This window comes from Juglans microcarpa x Juglans regia, chromosome 8D (assembly GCF_004785595.1).
Source record: "Juglans microcarpa x Juglans regia isolate MS1-56 chromosome 8D, Jm3101_v1.0, whole genome shotgun sequence".
NCBI lineage: Eukaryota > Viridiplantae > Streptophyta > Magnoliopsida > Fagales > Juglandaceae > Juglans > Juglans microcarpa x Juglans regia.
This window is the reverse complement of record NC_054608.1, coordinates 6,301,792-6,319,282: the sequence shown is the minus strand read 5'-3', so window position 1 is coordinate 6,319,282 and position 17,491 is coordinate 6,301,792. Positions and strand designations below refer to the sequence as shown.

Sequence of the window (17,491 nt, the reverse complement as noted above, 5' to 3'; positions counted from 1 at the left end):
CTGCTGGCCAAAATTAAGATCCAGCTTGCTTTTCAAAGTAAATGATGATCTCTAAGTTTGCAACAATTAATATGAAAAAATGCAACTACTAATTCAAACATTCCTCCTAGTTCTTATTTGCATCAATATAAATAGAAAAAAACAAAGTAAATGATGCAACAGGAAGAAAACAGCGCAGGGGTAGATTTTATAATATTAGAGCCCTACTTTTTCTTTGTCCTTCACTGTATTTTGGTGAACGAACTTTCTTTCTCTCAAAAATCCGTTTCCCCAATTCAGTGATCACCTTTACATGCACCATATTCGTACGTGCATGCTGTAGTGGGCGAATTTATAAAGTAGGAAAAATATTGTGCTCTTCATTTCAAGATTTTATTACTCACCCAAGAACTCTTACAGTCACAAAAAAATTTCATAAAAATAAATTTATAACAAGACGTGGTTTGATCATATGATACGTTGCAATAAAAGTAGACTTACAATCTGACGTACTATATCAAAACATATAATTAATTTTTAGGTTTATTTTTATAAAATCTCTTTACAGTTGAAGCATTTCTTTACCCATAAACATATAATTTGTTGATAGAGATCAAGTATTGTCAAATCTGCATATAAATCTTATACAAAAAAGTTTACATACTAATATAACTTAATATAATATGTTAGATCTATTTTATAATAATAATAAAAAATTATAATTTGATGAATTACACAAAAATAATGTCATTGTGTAAAATTTGTGTACATGCTAAACATTTATTTTTGAGAAATTTTAAGAAAATTGATAAACACATCACTTTTTATAACATTTTACATAACTATATTTTAAGGTGAATGATATTTAGATAAAATACCTTAAAAAGTACTAATATCACTTTATAAATTTTAAAAATATTCTTATTTTAAAAGATATATTGTGAAATATGTTAACGTAGCATTAGTCAAAATTTAAACCGCATGTATATAAACGTCAAGGCATTCTCACCATTGCCGTCACTTACGCATCGAGTATGTATGCACGTGCGTGATACGTACACTGTCGGTACGCAAAAGTAGATGCCTGCAGTATGCAGATAGGCTGTCGGTACACGTTTTGCAACACAAACCGTGTGAAACGTCTATCCCCGCATGACAGCGTGCGAGGATTAAGATTTTGTTGAAGTGTTTCTTTTAACTCTAAAGTCAGGAAACATGGATTTTTTTTTTTTTTTTTTTTTTTTTAAGAGGACAATATTTCAAGTTTTATTAGTCAATCGGCCTCACTTTCGGTAGAAAAATATTATGCACAAAAAATTTAAAACGGAAGTCTTCTTAAAAAATTATACTCTAGTAGCAAAACTATACTATTGTATTAAAATATAAAATAAATAATAAAATTTATTTCTTTCTCATCAATAAGTTTTGAGATAAATGATAATTTTTTCACTTAATTAAAGCAGATGAGGTCTTGAATTTGAATCCAGACTATATAGTCTATCTCATTTGCATAAATATTTCACGTGTTTGAGTTTGTCACTCGTTAAAAGAAAGTCTAGTCTACACGTGAAAGAAGTATTAAGATATAAAATAAATAATAAAATTTATTTATTTCTATCAACTTAAATTTTTGAGATAAATAGTAATTTCAGATCTTATATTAATCTATAACTATAGCAATTGACAAAAGATTGGAATCTCAGCTTTGTCCATGGCATGGATATCGAGAAGGTGCTTGAAAATATTAGAAAGAAAAATTCTATTTACAAATCGGTGCAAAATACATAGTACTGCCTACTGCTAATGTGGCAGGATTTAATTTGTAAGAAATTTATAGATTTAAAACTTACAAATCAAATTGTGTGCCAATAATGATGTAGATGCATGGTGTGTTCTCCACACTTCATAATAGAATGACCTACTGAGAAATTGAACAGCAAATTTGGAGTACTAGATTTTGCAGTATTTATGATAATTTGTGTGAACTTCTTGAACACCTTAAGCCTTAAATGTTTAGTAAATACAGTAAAACCGCCGTTCACTTTTGTTGTATTTTCCTTCATTTTAAGCCTTTAAAATTCCGGAATAAAGCTGGTTAGAAGTGCAGGTGTAGTGAGCTTTCTTGCTTTATTTCTTTACAATTTTTTTGGTTGATTTCGAGGTTCTTCCCTAGCTCGTGACTTCATGCTGTATGTAATAATGTGCGCCCCCGTCTTATTGTAAAGTCAAATTCGAACAGCATGCATAAAGAATTTCAAAGCAAATGCCCCTCGTATTCCTCACATTTTTAAAGACAAAAAACACGAAAAACCTAGTCAATTTAATCGTGTGAAGGTCCCACAACGCTCACCGTCCACCGCAAGCAAACCCTTGGGGCAGTTTTGTGTATATATACATGCTAGTATTTGCTAGCTAGAGCAGAACAAAACCCAAAAACAGCTTGAGATCAAAGCCCCTTCGAAAGTGAACCAAAAGATACGGAAAAGATTGATATAGAGATCATGGCAGTGATCAAGAAGAGCTCAGCAACATCAATGAAGAGTCATTTGTTCGTGATGGGTATAACCATATTGGTTGTATCGGCACAGTTTCGTGTTGGCGAGAGCAGAGCCCTTCGGCCCACGAAGGGCAGTACTCCCATGGCGGCATGCGGTCAACATGGGGCCGATGGAGCTGATCAGCCAGTTGGAATGGGTTCGTTTGTGGTTTCCTCTAACAACTCGAGCAGTAGAACTCATTCTCCACAAAGGAGCTTGGACGCTAAATTAGCGTCTGGCCCCAGCAAAAAAGGCCCTGGTCATTAATTACCCTTTGCGCACTGCAGCTGATCTTTACTTTGTGTTCCTGTATTCGTTTTTTCATAGTCTTGTTGCACAAAGCCACAAAATGCGAGTTACATTAACTTCTTTGATCTGTTTAGGGTTTTCTCACACACATAGATAGCTAGTTTGTAATCCTAGTTGTGAATTTCGAAATTTTCAGATGCATGCATTAATAATCATCTTGCAAATTCTCTCTCTCTCTCTCTCTCTCTCTATTTGAAGATCCATAACTAAGTACGTATTCGATATAATTCAAGCGCTCAAGATTCATGGTGAATGTACTTCGGAAAGAGAACTTTAATGAATTCGTAACTGTTCGATAATTCAATTAACGATGTCCAGACTGACTTCAGAAACAGGGAGGAACCCATTGTGATCAACTTGTGAGTTAAAGACTTTTTCTCTTTTCTTTGGTTTCCTTTTTCGAGCAAAGACAAAAGATCTTACACAGAAATATACAAAATGTCAACCTGATCTTCTTCGACGTTGAAGTCAAAAGAAAATCAAATGTACAGGCAGGGACAGATATTCCCCCCACATGTACAATTTAGCGCTGACTTCGTGAACAGGTGCCCAATTTTCTACGATGACCACCTTAATTCTGATAACATAAGAATGTTGCTTTTCTCTCGTGGCGTGTGACCACCTTAACCAGTTAGGCCTAATTAATTTGAATAATAAAATAAGATGAGATAGTTTTAAATAAATTGAATAAAATATTGTTAGAATATTATTATTATTTTGAAATTTGAAAAAATTGAATTATTTATTATATTTTATGTGAAAATTTAAAAAACTTGTAATAATAAAATGAGATAAGATAAAAAAATAAAAAAAGAGATGAGATGAAACAATGTCTGAATCCAATCAAGACAGGTTCACACTACCTGTGAGTGTTGATTAAAACGATGATGAAATAACAAATCAATTGATATCGGTTTAAGTTGGTACTAATAGCTAGCAGGAACAGTTTATTACTCATGTAAGAGTTGCAAAATATAAATTAATATAATTTATAATTCTCTGATATTCCAAACATTTTTTGAAAATCGGAAAAATATGAACTTGGTCTATAAACCCCACAAGATTAAACTGTTTGGCGAACTTCAGACGTATTAAATGCAATAAAATTCACGTATTTGTCTATAATATTTTTGAAGCGTGGAAAAAATCTAGATAAAAAAATTAAGTAAAAATTCACATCACAAATTGTCGGCCTAAATTAGAGGCCTTTATATGCTACCCACTCGATCAATTCCATATTTTCCACGAAAATGATACAAGAAAAACAATTATTTGTCCCGAGAATAAATTCATTTCGATAGGAATTTATCATTTTCTTAGCAGATAGTTGACCACAAATAAGTAATTTTTTTGTAGCTAACTGACTACCACCCCTCCAAATAAAGAAGAAGAAGAAACAAACACAAGCAAAGGTAAAAACTTTCTATATGGAAGGGATGCAAGAAAAGAAAGATATAGAAAATTGTATTACTTGAGAATTGGCCTGAGAGACACCATTTTAGGTATTAGTATCGAGCTAGCAATGTGAAACATGGTATCCTTAATTTTATTTATTTATTCTTTTGTAGCTTATAATTGTGTGGTTCTATTTTTGGCTGACTTTAGACCATACATATATATATATATATGGAAAACACTAGTCTGTCGCCCCAACTCGACCGCTTCTTTTGACAGCTTGACAAAAAAAAAATTTATTTTTTATTTTTTTTACTTAGTGATTAAGAAAGTATTTTTAAGTGTATTAGCGTATTTTTTTTTATTTTTTAAAAATATTTAAATATATTAAAAAAATATGAAAAAAAAAATTAACGCTAAGCCCAGCGGTAAGAGTGGGACGGCATAGTAGCCCCACTCTCTATATATATATATATATCCAACTACTGTTAAGACGTAATAACTGTGTTGAAAAACCAGAACTTTTGTGTATGATCTGTCCTATAGAATAAATACTTCACCAATCACCATGAATCATTCTGTCAAACTTGAGCTACAGGCATGCAGCGCAGCAAATGAAAAAAACACACGACAGTAAGTAGGAGCCGAAATGTTTGGTGGCTCTGTGGCAATCACAAAAGTTGAAATTCAATCTCAGGATCGAGCGAGGGCCCAAAATTAATTAGTAGTCCTTTGTTGGCAATTGAAGTGATATGAATTAGTCAAGTCCATGCCTCCAAAATCAATAGGAGATAGTGATACGTGAAGGGTTAATTGGAATGTTTTTTTTTTGAATATAGGTTAATTGGAATGTTGGAGAGTCAAAAAGCAGAAAAATATAGGTGATCTCCTCAATCCTCCCCTTCCAACATGGAATTGAATATATTCCAGTGCTTGGACCAAAAAAGCTTAGAGGTTTAGCAGGTGGCCTAAACCATATCAATGCTGAGTCATGCTCCGGGTGTGTAAAGTAAACGGATGAATGAATGAGAGCACCGTTCCCCACCTACCTGCAAGCCGATGTCGTGGGAAAACAACCGAAAGGAAAGCAGGAATAAGAACTGTCTTTTTCTCTGGTTTTTGTTTTTTAAAAAAGAAAAGGTAATCGTGGACTATATATATATATATATATAAAGAGTCTATCAAACGGACATTTCTTGTTTTAACGGAGCTACAGTAATTTTAACTGTTTCCATTAACATTCCATTAAATCCATCTGGCCCATCGAACCTTTGGTTGCTGTAAAAGAATATTTATGAGAAAGGAAAATAACGCTTCATCACCAAGCGCCTCTTCGTATTCATCGCTCTCGCTTCATCTTCCACATGAGAGTTCCCATTATTAGAGAGTTCACCCGTGACTCATTAATGGGAGAAGGCAAGTTCGATCTTCCGGACAACCTCATCTCATCCAAACCTTCTGATCACTCCTAGACCTTCAAAGGTATTTGTCCGCTCTTCCACTCTACTTTGTTTTTCTTTTTCACTTGAATTTGTTCGAGATTTTCATCGGTTTCGATTGGTTTGGCTGATTCCGAAAATGCAAAACCTTGTAGCCGATGGTTTGCAAGATCTGGATTCGATGCGAGGTTGGGGGTTGTTGATGTGGAGCGTCATAGTTTGTGGTGTACTACTTCATTTTCTTTTTTGAGCAATCAACCCCATCAATTAGGATTTTCAACATATCTAAACTTTCGGATCACTCCTAGACCTTCAAAGATATTTCCCCGCTCTTCCACTCCACTTCGTTTTTCTTTTTCATTTGAATTTGTTCAAGATTTTCATCGGTTTCAATTGGTTTGGTTGATTCCGAAAATGCAAAACCTCGTAGCCGATGGTTCGCAAGATCTGGATTCGATGCGAGGTTGGGGGTTGTTGATCTGGAGCATCATAGTTTGTGGTGTACTACTTCATTTTCTTTTTGAGCAATCAACCCCCTCAATTAGGGTTTTCAACATAATCTGCAAATACGTTTATGATTTTCATTCCCTTTTATTGGTCATATTTCAAATCATTTTTATTTATTTATGTTGGTTTCATTTTTATTTATATTAGGCCTTAGGGAAAGAGTGTTGCCACTGCTCTCTCTCTCTCTCTCTCTCTCTCTGTGACACTCATTTGTATGTGGTCGCTTGAGTGCACTCTTTTATGCATTTTGTTGTGAAGTTGAGAGATTGTTCTGTAAAGGTTTTGGAGACTGCTCTGGCTTTGCAGGAATCAGGGTGTTTTCTGTTGTTTTGGAATGTGTGCCTCCATCAGTGACTGTTGCAGCTACATCAGCTCTTCGGATTCCTACAATTGGTATTGGCACTGGACCTTTTTGCAACGGACAAGTTAGACCATCTATGGAGCTCTATAACTGGTTAACTCTTTGCTGGTATTGATATGTTGGATATGTCTCTATATGGGATTCCTTTTGTTTTCGGATGGATAATAGGCTAATTGAGTAAGTTTGTTTTACAAGATGTAGTCTAAATATAGTCTTTTAGTATAGATATTGATATGTGTGTGTGTGTTTCTAGCTTGAATTTTTTGGTTGTTGCTGTTTATAGTACAAGGCACTTGTGAGAAAGATATCAAATATGGTTTGGCTTGGCTTGACCAGGCTTGTACCACACACCTTTCAGCGTCCTTTATGTAGCTTTCATGGCATGAGCTTGCAAATCACATAGCATAATTAAAACTTTTGTAGACTTTTCAAGTGGCTTACAGGAAAGGACGGTAACATAGTATATAACTTGAAAATCATTTTGAGAAAAGCATAACATATGAACGTCAAGGGTATGATCATCTAACTTTGTTTCCCTAACCTCACTACTGAACACTTCTTAGTAACCTAAAACAAACATCAGTCATTGCTCTATTCTTGGGCATTTTTCTAATGTTTGGGTCCTATACATGCTTCTAAAGATAGTGTCACATCTGATTTCCTATGTTAGATTGTTTCTTTATTTTTTTTAATAAAAAAAAAAAAAAGTATTCTCTCATGAGCACATTTAAATCATATGTCGACAATGCTACTCATACACTATGTGTTGTAATTCCATCATTGTGTTAACGGAGTTTATTTTGTTGCAAGTCCTAAGAGTGTATAACACTAGGATAATTTGAGTCGTTGGAAGGATGATTGTGTGTTCGAAACTATGGTCTTAAAGTCCTAAACAAGGGTTCCTTGAGAAGGTCCAAACAGCAACATCTTTGGATGGTTGTTGTGCTGCAAACTTTTCTGCAGTGGCCAAAACTTGGCCATTCAATTGTTACATGCTCCAATTGAGACAGATGAATCATTTTCCATATGGCCACAATTTTGGGATTACCTGAAAACCTCTCAAACAATCCAGTAGATCCACCACCCTTCTCTTCTAGGCTTCTCATTAGAATTTATTTACTTTCTTTTGGGAACTCTGTTATAGACAATTTGTTAGTCTTTTCATCCACATTCAAGCAATTGTTAGAGTCTCTAGAAAATTTCACGCTTCAAGATCAAGAGATCTAAATGAAAATGATATGAATATGTTCAACACTTTATTTGATATGATATGCATCTGAAAAACCTTCAGCATGACTTTCTATTTCTATTTTGATTCTGATTCTGGTTCTGATATGATACTTCTGATTTTGTTATATGGTTGGTACCAACACTTCTGGTACAATATGAGTGCACCCACTTTAAAAACAAAGTGGTTTTTCTGCGTGTTCTTTCTTGTGTGCACACTTAAGGCTCTGAAAATGAATAAAGAAAAGTTTAACATTCTGATACTGCCTGGTTTGGCTACTGAGGATAGCACAACTCTACCATGGGGTTAAACGTGGTATATGATATGATATGGTGATATGGATGTGATACGATACGATATGATATGAAATGATATGATAAAATGAAAATGTTCAGTCATGTTATGTCAAAGGGTTTTTGAATATGAACAGTTGGTTTTTAAATATGAATAGTTTAAAAACTCGCTCTGATATTCTGATAACACATTTTTAAGATCTGCATATTGAAACTAAAATGATTTGTTTCTGCATTCTGAACTCTCTGAAAAAGCACATGTTTACACACTAGTATATGTTCTTTGTTTATTGAGTTGTTGATAACTCACCCTTTATCTCCACAATATTTTCAAATGTTTGAATATTTCAGCTGAGGATCAAGAATCAAAAGCATGTATAAGGCTACGTGAGCATAGTGAATTAAGTACAAAAATGGTACTTTGGTTATTAGAGAATTTTATTTAGTAGTTTTGTTTTACTCTGTTGATTGGGTATTTTAGAAGATTGATATTTATTTTGAGATTTTATGGTGTTTAGAATAATTATATTGGAGTAGTTGATTTGAAACAAAGAGTCATGTGCATCATTGAAAGTTTTGAGTCTATGATTGTATAGTTGAAATATGATTTTTAAGTGACAAGAAGTAATTATCTAACTCATGATGGACCGATGCGTTACAAAATCACCCCCAATACATCAAGTCATACCCCAGATGCTACATAGCCCGTCCAATTCATCCAATAATAGTCTTCTTGCTTGATCTATATGTGGCCTGTAGACAATTGCGAAGGCCCACTGGAAGTCATCCCCAACATTCTTAAATGAGCAAGACATCGTGAAATCCCCTATACCATCCACCACCTTTTCCACGATCCATTTATCCCACTTCACTAGAATGCCCTCGATGCTCCATTAGATGGTAGATAATGCCAACACTCCTAATTACATGCCCATAAACTCCTAATGATGCTTAAAGAGATAATTCAAGATTTGTTTCCTGTAGATATATGACGTCACGTAGCGACATTTGTGGTTAATTTCATATTTTGAGATGCTTTTCCTTCTCATTCAGTCCCCTTACATTCCAAGAAATTATTTTTGGCTTCATTGTACAAACTCATTTCACTTGCCATTAACTATCCAATTAAGTCACTTGAGCTTTCTAGCTCTTTTCTTAGCTGAGTTGAGCTCGCCATCCGCACTAGCCTGACTTTGTTCAACCTCAACAGCTACAAGTAAGGCAATAAATTGGTCTCCAAAACCATTACATACAATCCCAACACAGCATTGTATCTGTTGGGTTTGCTCCTTTAGAGTCCCACACCGGTGGGTAAAAAGTAAGGAGCAAGCCTCAAGGCCTATAAATAGGGTGATTGGCCTCTTAGTTAATTACACCAAGTCATAAGCTTAATTAGTAACTTGTGACTCTAAGAAAAATCTTCTATTAGCCTTTTCTTGTTAAAAGGAAAGAGGTGAGAGTTAAAGTTTTACTAGTGGGAAAGCTTTGTAGGTGTCATTTGGGGTGAGGAGAAAAATTGTGTGATTGTAATAATTTTTCACATAGTTTATTTTCTTCTCTGGATCTGGTGGTTTTTTCTCCTGTTTTTAGGAGTTTCCACTTAAATTCTTGTGTTGTTATTATTTCTCTATTTTTCTTCATATTTCACCAAAACGTGGATCCTGGGGATGAATTTGGGAGGTCCAAATTCCTAACAAGTGGTATCAGAGACACTAGGTTCTTTTTTGATGAGTGGAGCTTTGGTGTGGTAGTGTGGATACGTACAATCTAAGGAGGTTCTATCTAGGAGATTGGTATATAAGTGGTCCAGTGTGACCCTCCAATCTTTCCTGGGAACCTTGAAGTTCTGTCTAGGAAAGAATAATCTTTTCTGGGAACTTACTCAGTGAGTACCATTCATTTCTACGGTAAAAATTCATCGAAGCAATGTCAGGAAGTATGGCTTCAAATTCTATCAGATATGAGGTGGAGAAATTTGATGGGAGAATCAATTTTGGCTTGTGGCAAGTTCAAGTCAAGGATGTTTTGATTCAATCAGGATTACACAAGGCGTTGAAGGGCAGACCAATCCCTGAAGTCAACAGTGATACTAGCGTGACTGATGAAACAAAGAGCAGATCTGTAATGAGCTATGAAGATTGGTAGGATATGGATTTGAGAGCAGCAAGTGCGATACGTCTGTGCCTGGCCAAGAATGTTGTTGCAAATGTGCATGGAATATCTACGACAAAGGAACTCTGGGAAAAGCTCGAAGAGTTGTATCAGACGAAGGGCGTCTCAAATCGGGTGTACCTAAAGGAGCAGTTTCAAACACTGCATATGAGTGAAGGTACAACTATTTCAGATCATTTAAGTATTCTCAATGGCATTGTCTCTGAGCTAGAATCTATTGGAGTTAAAATTGATGATGAGGATCAAGCCTTGAGACTCATCTGGTCTCTTCCACCTTCCTATGAGTATATGAAGCCTATTTTGATACATGGGAATGAGAAAATAATTTTTTCAGAAGTTACCAGTAAACTCTTTTCTGAAGAAAGAAGACTAGGTGGTGGAAGAAATGGTCCACCTGGGAACTTAGCATTGGTAGTAGCTGGTAATGGGAAGAAGAATAACTCCATGAAGATGAAAGTAGTCTTCTGGGGGTGTGGACAATCTGGGCACGTCAAGAAAAATTGTCCAAGAGCAAGAGTAGGTTCGGCAAGTGGCTCCAAGTCAGTAAATGGAGATACTGGTAATGAAACTAACGTTGTGTCTCTCTCCAAGGAAGACGATGTCTGTTAAAAGGATATGTACATTCTCATGGCATGCCGCTAATTCCCAAAGTTGCCATAATAGAGGATGTGTTAATGTTAGTGGGTCCACAAATTTGCACACATGCATTGGTTTGGCATTAATGTAGGGTGTGTGGTGGAAATTCATGTCGATGGTTGATGAAGTTCCAGGAAAGCCAAACGTGGAAGTTGCACCATAATTTTTCAGCAAGATTATTTTCGACATGGGCTGAAATTGAAATGCTTGGAATTGGTTTATTCTGAGTGGGTATGCTTTTATGGTGGAGCATGATAGCAGAAGCTATGGAGATTTTCATTGCGGTGGAGCGTGGCTATGGGTTTAGCCAAAGTCGCAAGGTGGAGATTGTTGGGTTTGCTCCTTTGGAGTCCCACACCGGTGGGTAAAAAGTAAGGAATAGGCCTCAAGGCCTATAAATAGGGTGATTGGCCTCTTAGTTAATTACACCAAGTCATAAGCTTAATTAGTAACTTGTGACTCTAAGAAAAGTCCTCTATTAGCCTTTTCTTGTTAAAAGGAAAGAGGTGAGAGTTAAAGTTTTACTAGTGGGAAAGCTTTGTAGGTATCATTTGAGGTGATGAGAAAAATTGTGTGATTGTAATAATTTTTCACATAGTTTATTTTCTTCTCTGCATCTGGTGGTTTTTTCTCCTGTTTTTAGGAGTTTCCACGTAAATTCTTGTGTTGTTATTATTTTTCTGTTTTTCTTCATATTTCACCAAAAAGTGGATCCTGAGGGTGAATTTGAGAAGTCCAAATTCCTAACAGTATCTCCTTATCTTTATAGAGAAATCATTCTGAAGCCTAGGTTTCAATCAAGTGTACAGAGTTCAATGGGGTAGGTGCTTCCCAGAACCTCCATTACTGCCTGGAGGATTAGATAGCTCGGAACATGACCCCTGCCAATACTCCTTCACACCCCCATCTGAACTGTACAAAACCAGAGCACCCTTGGAAGATTCAACCCCTGAAACGGTCATTTCGTGGTCCTCAGCATGAGAGACCTTATCGAAGCCAAAGCCCACCTCCAATGGAAGTTTCGACCCACTCTGAGAAGACACAAGCGGGACCGCACCCTCAAACCCCTCGATTTCGACATGATTTTCTAGCTCCAAGATAGTTACGACGTCCTCAAGTGTCGCTAGCGTCATCGCCACCACAAGGGCGTCTAGGATGTCGTCTGTTGGATCGCCATGTCCTTTGATCCACTATGAGGAGACAGGTGGGATCGCATTATCTAGCTCCGAGACTTTCTTGAGTATCATTGGCATCGTCACCACCTCAGCGGTGACTGAAATGTCGTCCACATAATTGCCCACATCCGTCGACCCAGTCTGTGTTGTCCCCGTCCAAAAATTCCCCGGCACTGATGGTGGTTTCTCGATTTTAGAGGCTAGGTTGACAGACGGGCTTAGGCCTTTCCCAGGACTAGGTTGTTTTTGGCTCGCCAATACTAGGTTACAGATAAAGCCAAATGGGCTGGGCACTATTCTTTTACGGCCCACGAGGTATGTGCCGCTCGGATGCTTCTTTCTCCCTTACACAGCTCACAATCCACGGATTCTTTAAGCTCAGCCCGAGATGTTGATTTATCCTCTAAATAAAGCTATCGATCGTTTCCATCAAGTCGATTATCTCCTTTTCAATGCTATCTAAAGCCATATTCTCTGCACCATGACCACTGAGAAAAATGCCCCCTCCCTTGTTGTGGAAGTGTTGTCGGTTGGCAATGTGTCTGATCAATGTGTCTGGCACGCCTATACAACAGAAACATCATGCCTTATTAAAATGTCCAGATTGCCTTTCCTGCCCTTCAACGACTACCCATCTCTTCTCGGTACTTCCTTAGCTTAGAGTGCACTCCTCCACTTCTACTTCCACCCCATCAAAATCCCTTAGTTTAATATCTCTTTCTTAGGAATTGAGTTGTTAAGAGATTGGTGTGAACTTGGTGGAAAGGAAAGAAGTTTTTTATTGCATCTCATTAGAAGAAAATATCTTTGATATTTCTGCGTTTACTAACCACCCAATCTGCATGTTCCAGTTAATCGATTGCTTACCATGAAGAATTCGAAAAATGAGATTGACCATATACTGGCAGTGAGTTGCATGATCACTATGTGAAAGAAATGGGTAATTAGCATGCACTTTCTGAGCCAAACACATACACCACACATACATCCTTGAAATTGATATTTAATATCTAATTTGCAGTAGGATTTGTGCCGAAAGAATATATTCATGTTCAGTCATGAGTCATATTGTATGCAATATCTAGGGCAAGCTTGTATAGACTTTTATTGACACATGATCTTCTGGTGTTCCTCTCTTACATGCTTTGGTTGGTAATCAAGAAATTTTTACATCATAACAGTTTCTTTTGCTTCTCTCTACGGAAACCCATCATTCCCATTGATGTATAGAGCAGTGAGAGATTCTTAGCTTATAGGATTGTCAATAACATTTGCCAGAAATAGTCTGAGATTAAAATTAACCATGGTTTTATCTTATTTTACCGACGAAATATGATACTTTTTCCAGCTATTTGAAATGGAAAATTGTGGCAATTTTTAGTATTATTTCCGGCAAAAATGCTCACCGAAAATGGCAATTTTTCTTAGGACACCCAGGAGAAAAGTTCTTGATAGATTTGTAACGCGGGTAAAATAGAGCTCAGAGAACCCTGCCCAAACATCTGCACTGATGAAGAACATGAATATTGTCAAATTAATAATTTATGCAACAGATCAAAACAGGCACATCCCAACAATTTTTTGTGTAAATGAGTTTTTCTAATGGGGCATATGCAATACTTAGGAAAAAGTAGCCAAACAGAAATTAATACCGCATTATTTACAAGGATATCCACAGAATTCTCCCTTGTTTATGTAAGTAAAGTTGGGTAGTGATAAGGTTACTATCTTAGTCAGTTATTATTTATAGTGTATTTTTTATTTTTTTTATTTTTTTATCATTTTCTTTTAAGAATTTTTTTAACATCTTTAATCATTAAAAAAAATTAAAAAAATATATAATTTTACTAATAATTATTTTTTTAACTATTAAATAAAAATAATAAATAAATAATAGGAAGATAGTAACTCTAATCACCTTATCAGTATCCTTTTTCATAACCCATCAATTTTAGAAGCAGGTCGGTGCCAAGGCCTACACAATGAATTTTAATATGAAGTTGCGTGACTTAAAAGGCAAACGAGCCGGCCATAGAGGCATTACAACATGGATGACAGGGAAAGCCGAACTATTCCGTTAAACATAAAAGACAATAAAAAACTGGTACCATCCATGTGGTAAATGGACATGTGATGAGCACCATCAGACAAATTTCCAAAACGGTCCTTTAGGTGAAGACTAAGACTGCGTTTGGATGTTGAACTGAGTTAAATTGAATTGAAATGATAAAATATTATTAAAATATTAATTTTTAATATTGCATCAATGGCATCCTGTAACTGATCCAAAGCTCAGTTTGCAAAGAGAGATAATATAGCCATGACTCAGTGACCCTAAAGATGTGTTCTGTCATGGTGACAGTCAAGGTGATGAGTAGCCAGAAAGAAGCTAGAACCGAGATAAATTTAATCCTTTGTGACGAGGATGAGCATCAAACCAGAGTGCCAGAGCAATCATCCATGCAAGACAGAACTTAAAATTTATGATGACATTGGCCTGAAGCATGTGAAACCACAGCATCTACAGAACGAAATCAACCATATTCATCCCGGACGTACGAGCAGATATGGAGTGAGAAATGACATGACTATACCGATCACATTCTATTCCAAGAACAATTCTAATAAGATCCTAACCCAAACAGGTGTTGTCCCTGCTCAAGTGTTACCAACGTATATGCACCAAACACGGCACTGCTGTAAATGGTGCATCAGGACATACATCCACTAACCAGAAAACACCTCTCTTTTCCCCGCTATAGACTCGAAGCAAAATCAACCTATCAAGGCACAGAGACGCATATCAACACCAAGGAAAAGCAGAAACTTGAACTGGGTAAGAAAGACTCATGCAAGATTAGCTAATGGTGCTGCTGTAAATGGTACATCAGGACATACATCCACTAACCAGAAAACACATCTCTTTTCCCCGCTATTGACACTAAGCAAAATCAACCGATCAAGGCACAGAGACACATACCATCACCGACGAAAAGCAGAAATTTGAACTGGGCAAGAAAACTCATGCAAGATTAGCTAATGTGATGGCAAGCTAGATTTTAGGAATGGAAACTTTTCATAAGAATATAATTTACACAGCCACATCGATGTTACAGATCCATAAAAGAGTAACGTAGCAACACCGGAAAAGGTTCTTTGATTTGTGAGGAACATCAGCTAAATTATCAGAAATATGAACGACTCCACAAGTATGCATTAACGTTCAGTATAACTGTTTTTGGCACCAGATTTGAACAATGTTATGATGCAAGGGTATCAGTTATGATCATGCTAAAATGAATAATCGACACTAGTAAAACATCATACAATTATATACTAAAATTTGCAACAATTTCACATCCAAGCAAGATCGAATACAAGACTAACTTCTGTATTACACATATACAAAAGGTATTTGCACAAACAAAATAGAAGACTGTAATTACGAGGCCGGGTAATAAATATACAAACACGTCAAACATCCGTACATACATGCAATATAATTGTGCAAGTTGATACCATCCAGAATTTTAACTAAAGATATGTAATGCGTGCATAAATCTATGCTCATATAAAAACAACATAAATTTCTTAAAAGTTCACAAACAATCATGTCATAAAGGAGCAACAAAAATTCCATATATACACACCTACAGCAAGAACAGGACAGATGAACTTATGCAATTAAATCAGTAATCATAGATAAATATAGAAATTAGGACTGCATATTTATACTGAAACCTAAAGCTAATCATAAAAAATTTAAACTAAGGTGAGAAAATCATGAATAAGCTAAGACAAATAAATAGCACCAGCGGCTGGGAAATGATACAACCAAAACCATAGTCCTCGGGGGAAAAAATAAACAACTTATAGGATAACATTTGAGAAATCACAGAAATGGTGCAAATACATTTGTATCACATGGTGCACCAATCAGCCTGCCCTTGGCACAGAAAGTAGTACCATGAAAAATGGGAATCCGATGCATGCCATTTGTTCCTGAACAGGGCTGCAAACTCAAAGGTAGGGAGAACGGCACAGGCAGCTGGTATTTCCCACACAGAGCTCCAATACACAATTATTGTCGCAAAACCTCTACCTAACGTATATGGATGAGACAAGAAAATTATTTGAAAGGATTGAATTTAGAGATTCATTACATGCTATATCGCTTCATATCCTCCAAGAATATAGCTCTCAAACAAAAAACACAAAAAACAAAAAACAAAACAGATTAAAAAAAAAACTCGATTAAAAAGAAGATAAATTTCCAATCAGATACCTCAAACTCTACTTAGAGCTTTGGTAAGACACTGGCTAAAACCTATTATTATTTACTTCAAAGAAAAAGCATCGAAATTGAACCGCATTACTATTATCGAAAAGGGTAATCATCAGCAGGTAAGCATTAAAATCCAGAAAGAGTATAAACAGATCTAATGTGGCACATGCACTATCCAGAATAACAGCAACCCTCACTGGCATAGATCAAGATATAAGGCCTAAATCCTAGACATAGATCAAGATTCAGTCTCAGCGGGCGTGTTCTCCTCAGTGGTATTGGTGGTGGCGGGCACCACGGACGGAATCGAAGTCTGCAGAGCAGTGTCGGCGGTAGATCCCGAAGTGCCACGGCTCTTGACGGTCTCGAGCATGCGGCTGCTGATCTCCCTGGAGTACACCTGGAGGATCTCGATACCATCGTCATCTGCGGAGGCGGAGGCGGACGCGGCGGAAAACGCCTCGTCCTCGATGATGCGGGCGACAGCGGCGGCCTCGTCGTGGGGCAGGGTGCCGTAGCGCTTCGAGAGAACGGAGACAGTGGACAGCGTGTCGATCAGGCGGTTAACCACGGCCTCCCGGGTACGCTCCGTGGGGGGCCAAATGCTGAACGTGAGGCTGTTGTTCCTCGGCTTCTTGCTGGGCTCTTGGTGGGGCTTTTCCTGCGGTTGAGCCTCCATCTCCACCGCAGGCGGGGGTGATGCGGGGGTGATCTCTGAGTCGGACATTATTGAATTTCAGCGAAGTGGAATTGAAATCAACGGAAAGGATTTGAATCGGGCGAACAGAGCCCCTTCAAAATAAGAACTTTCGAGAGAGAAATAGAGAGATTGGCCGTGGCCGTGCGTCAAGTGAAGGGCTACAGTAAGGTTAATATGGATTCTCGAGAATTGTCCGAATTAAGCATAGAGATGGGTAAAAATCAAATGTATTTATTACCATTGAGTTTACGATTGGATATAATTAATCTTTCATATTACTTTATCTCAACATTATAAATTTTTTAAATTCTTACATAAAATATAATAAATAATTTAATTTTTTTAAATTTTAAAATAATAATTATAAGGAATTTTTTCCCCCTGGATCTTAGTGAGACCAAGAAGGGCAATTAAAAGAATAAGAAGTAAAGGCTAAACCCAATACAAGTAGACCCTTCGGCCAGGCCCTGGGGTA

The 17,491-nt window shown here is 36.7% G+C and overlaps 1 protein-coding gene across 1 annotated transcript; it reads right to left on the bottom strand.

The window, feature by feature from the left end:
- Positions 1-16,409: 16,409 nt before the first annotated feature.
- LOC121242907 (MFP1 attachment factor 1-like) lies at positions 16,410-17,179 on the bottom strand. Its single transcript, XM_041140908.1, has one exon. It carries the CDS (start codon positions 17,041-17,043, stop codon positions 16,555-16,557), a length of 489 nt encoding a protein of 162 aa, XP_040996842.1. The 5' UTR covers positions 17,044-17,179; the 3' UTR covers positions 16,410-16,554.
- Positions 17,180-17,491: the final 312 nt, after the last annotated feature.

What these genes read in the sequence shown, in the direction of transcription:
- LOC121242907 (XM_041140908.1), bottom strand. Translation starts at nt 17,043, where the DNA reads ATGTCCGACTCAGAGATCACCCCCGCATCACCCCCGCCTGCGGTGGAG.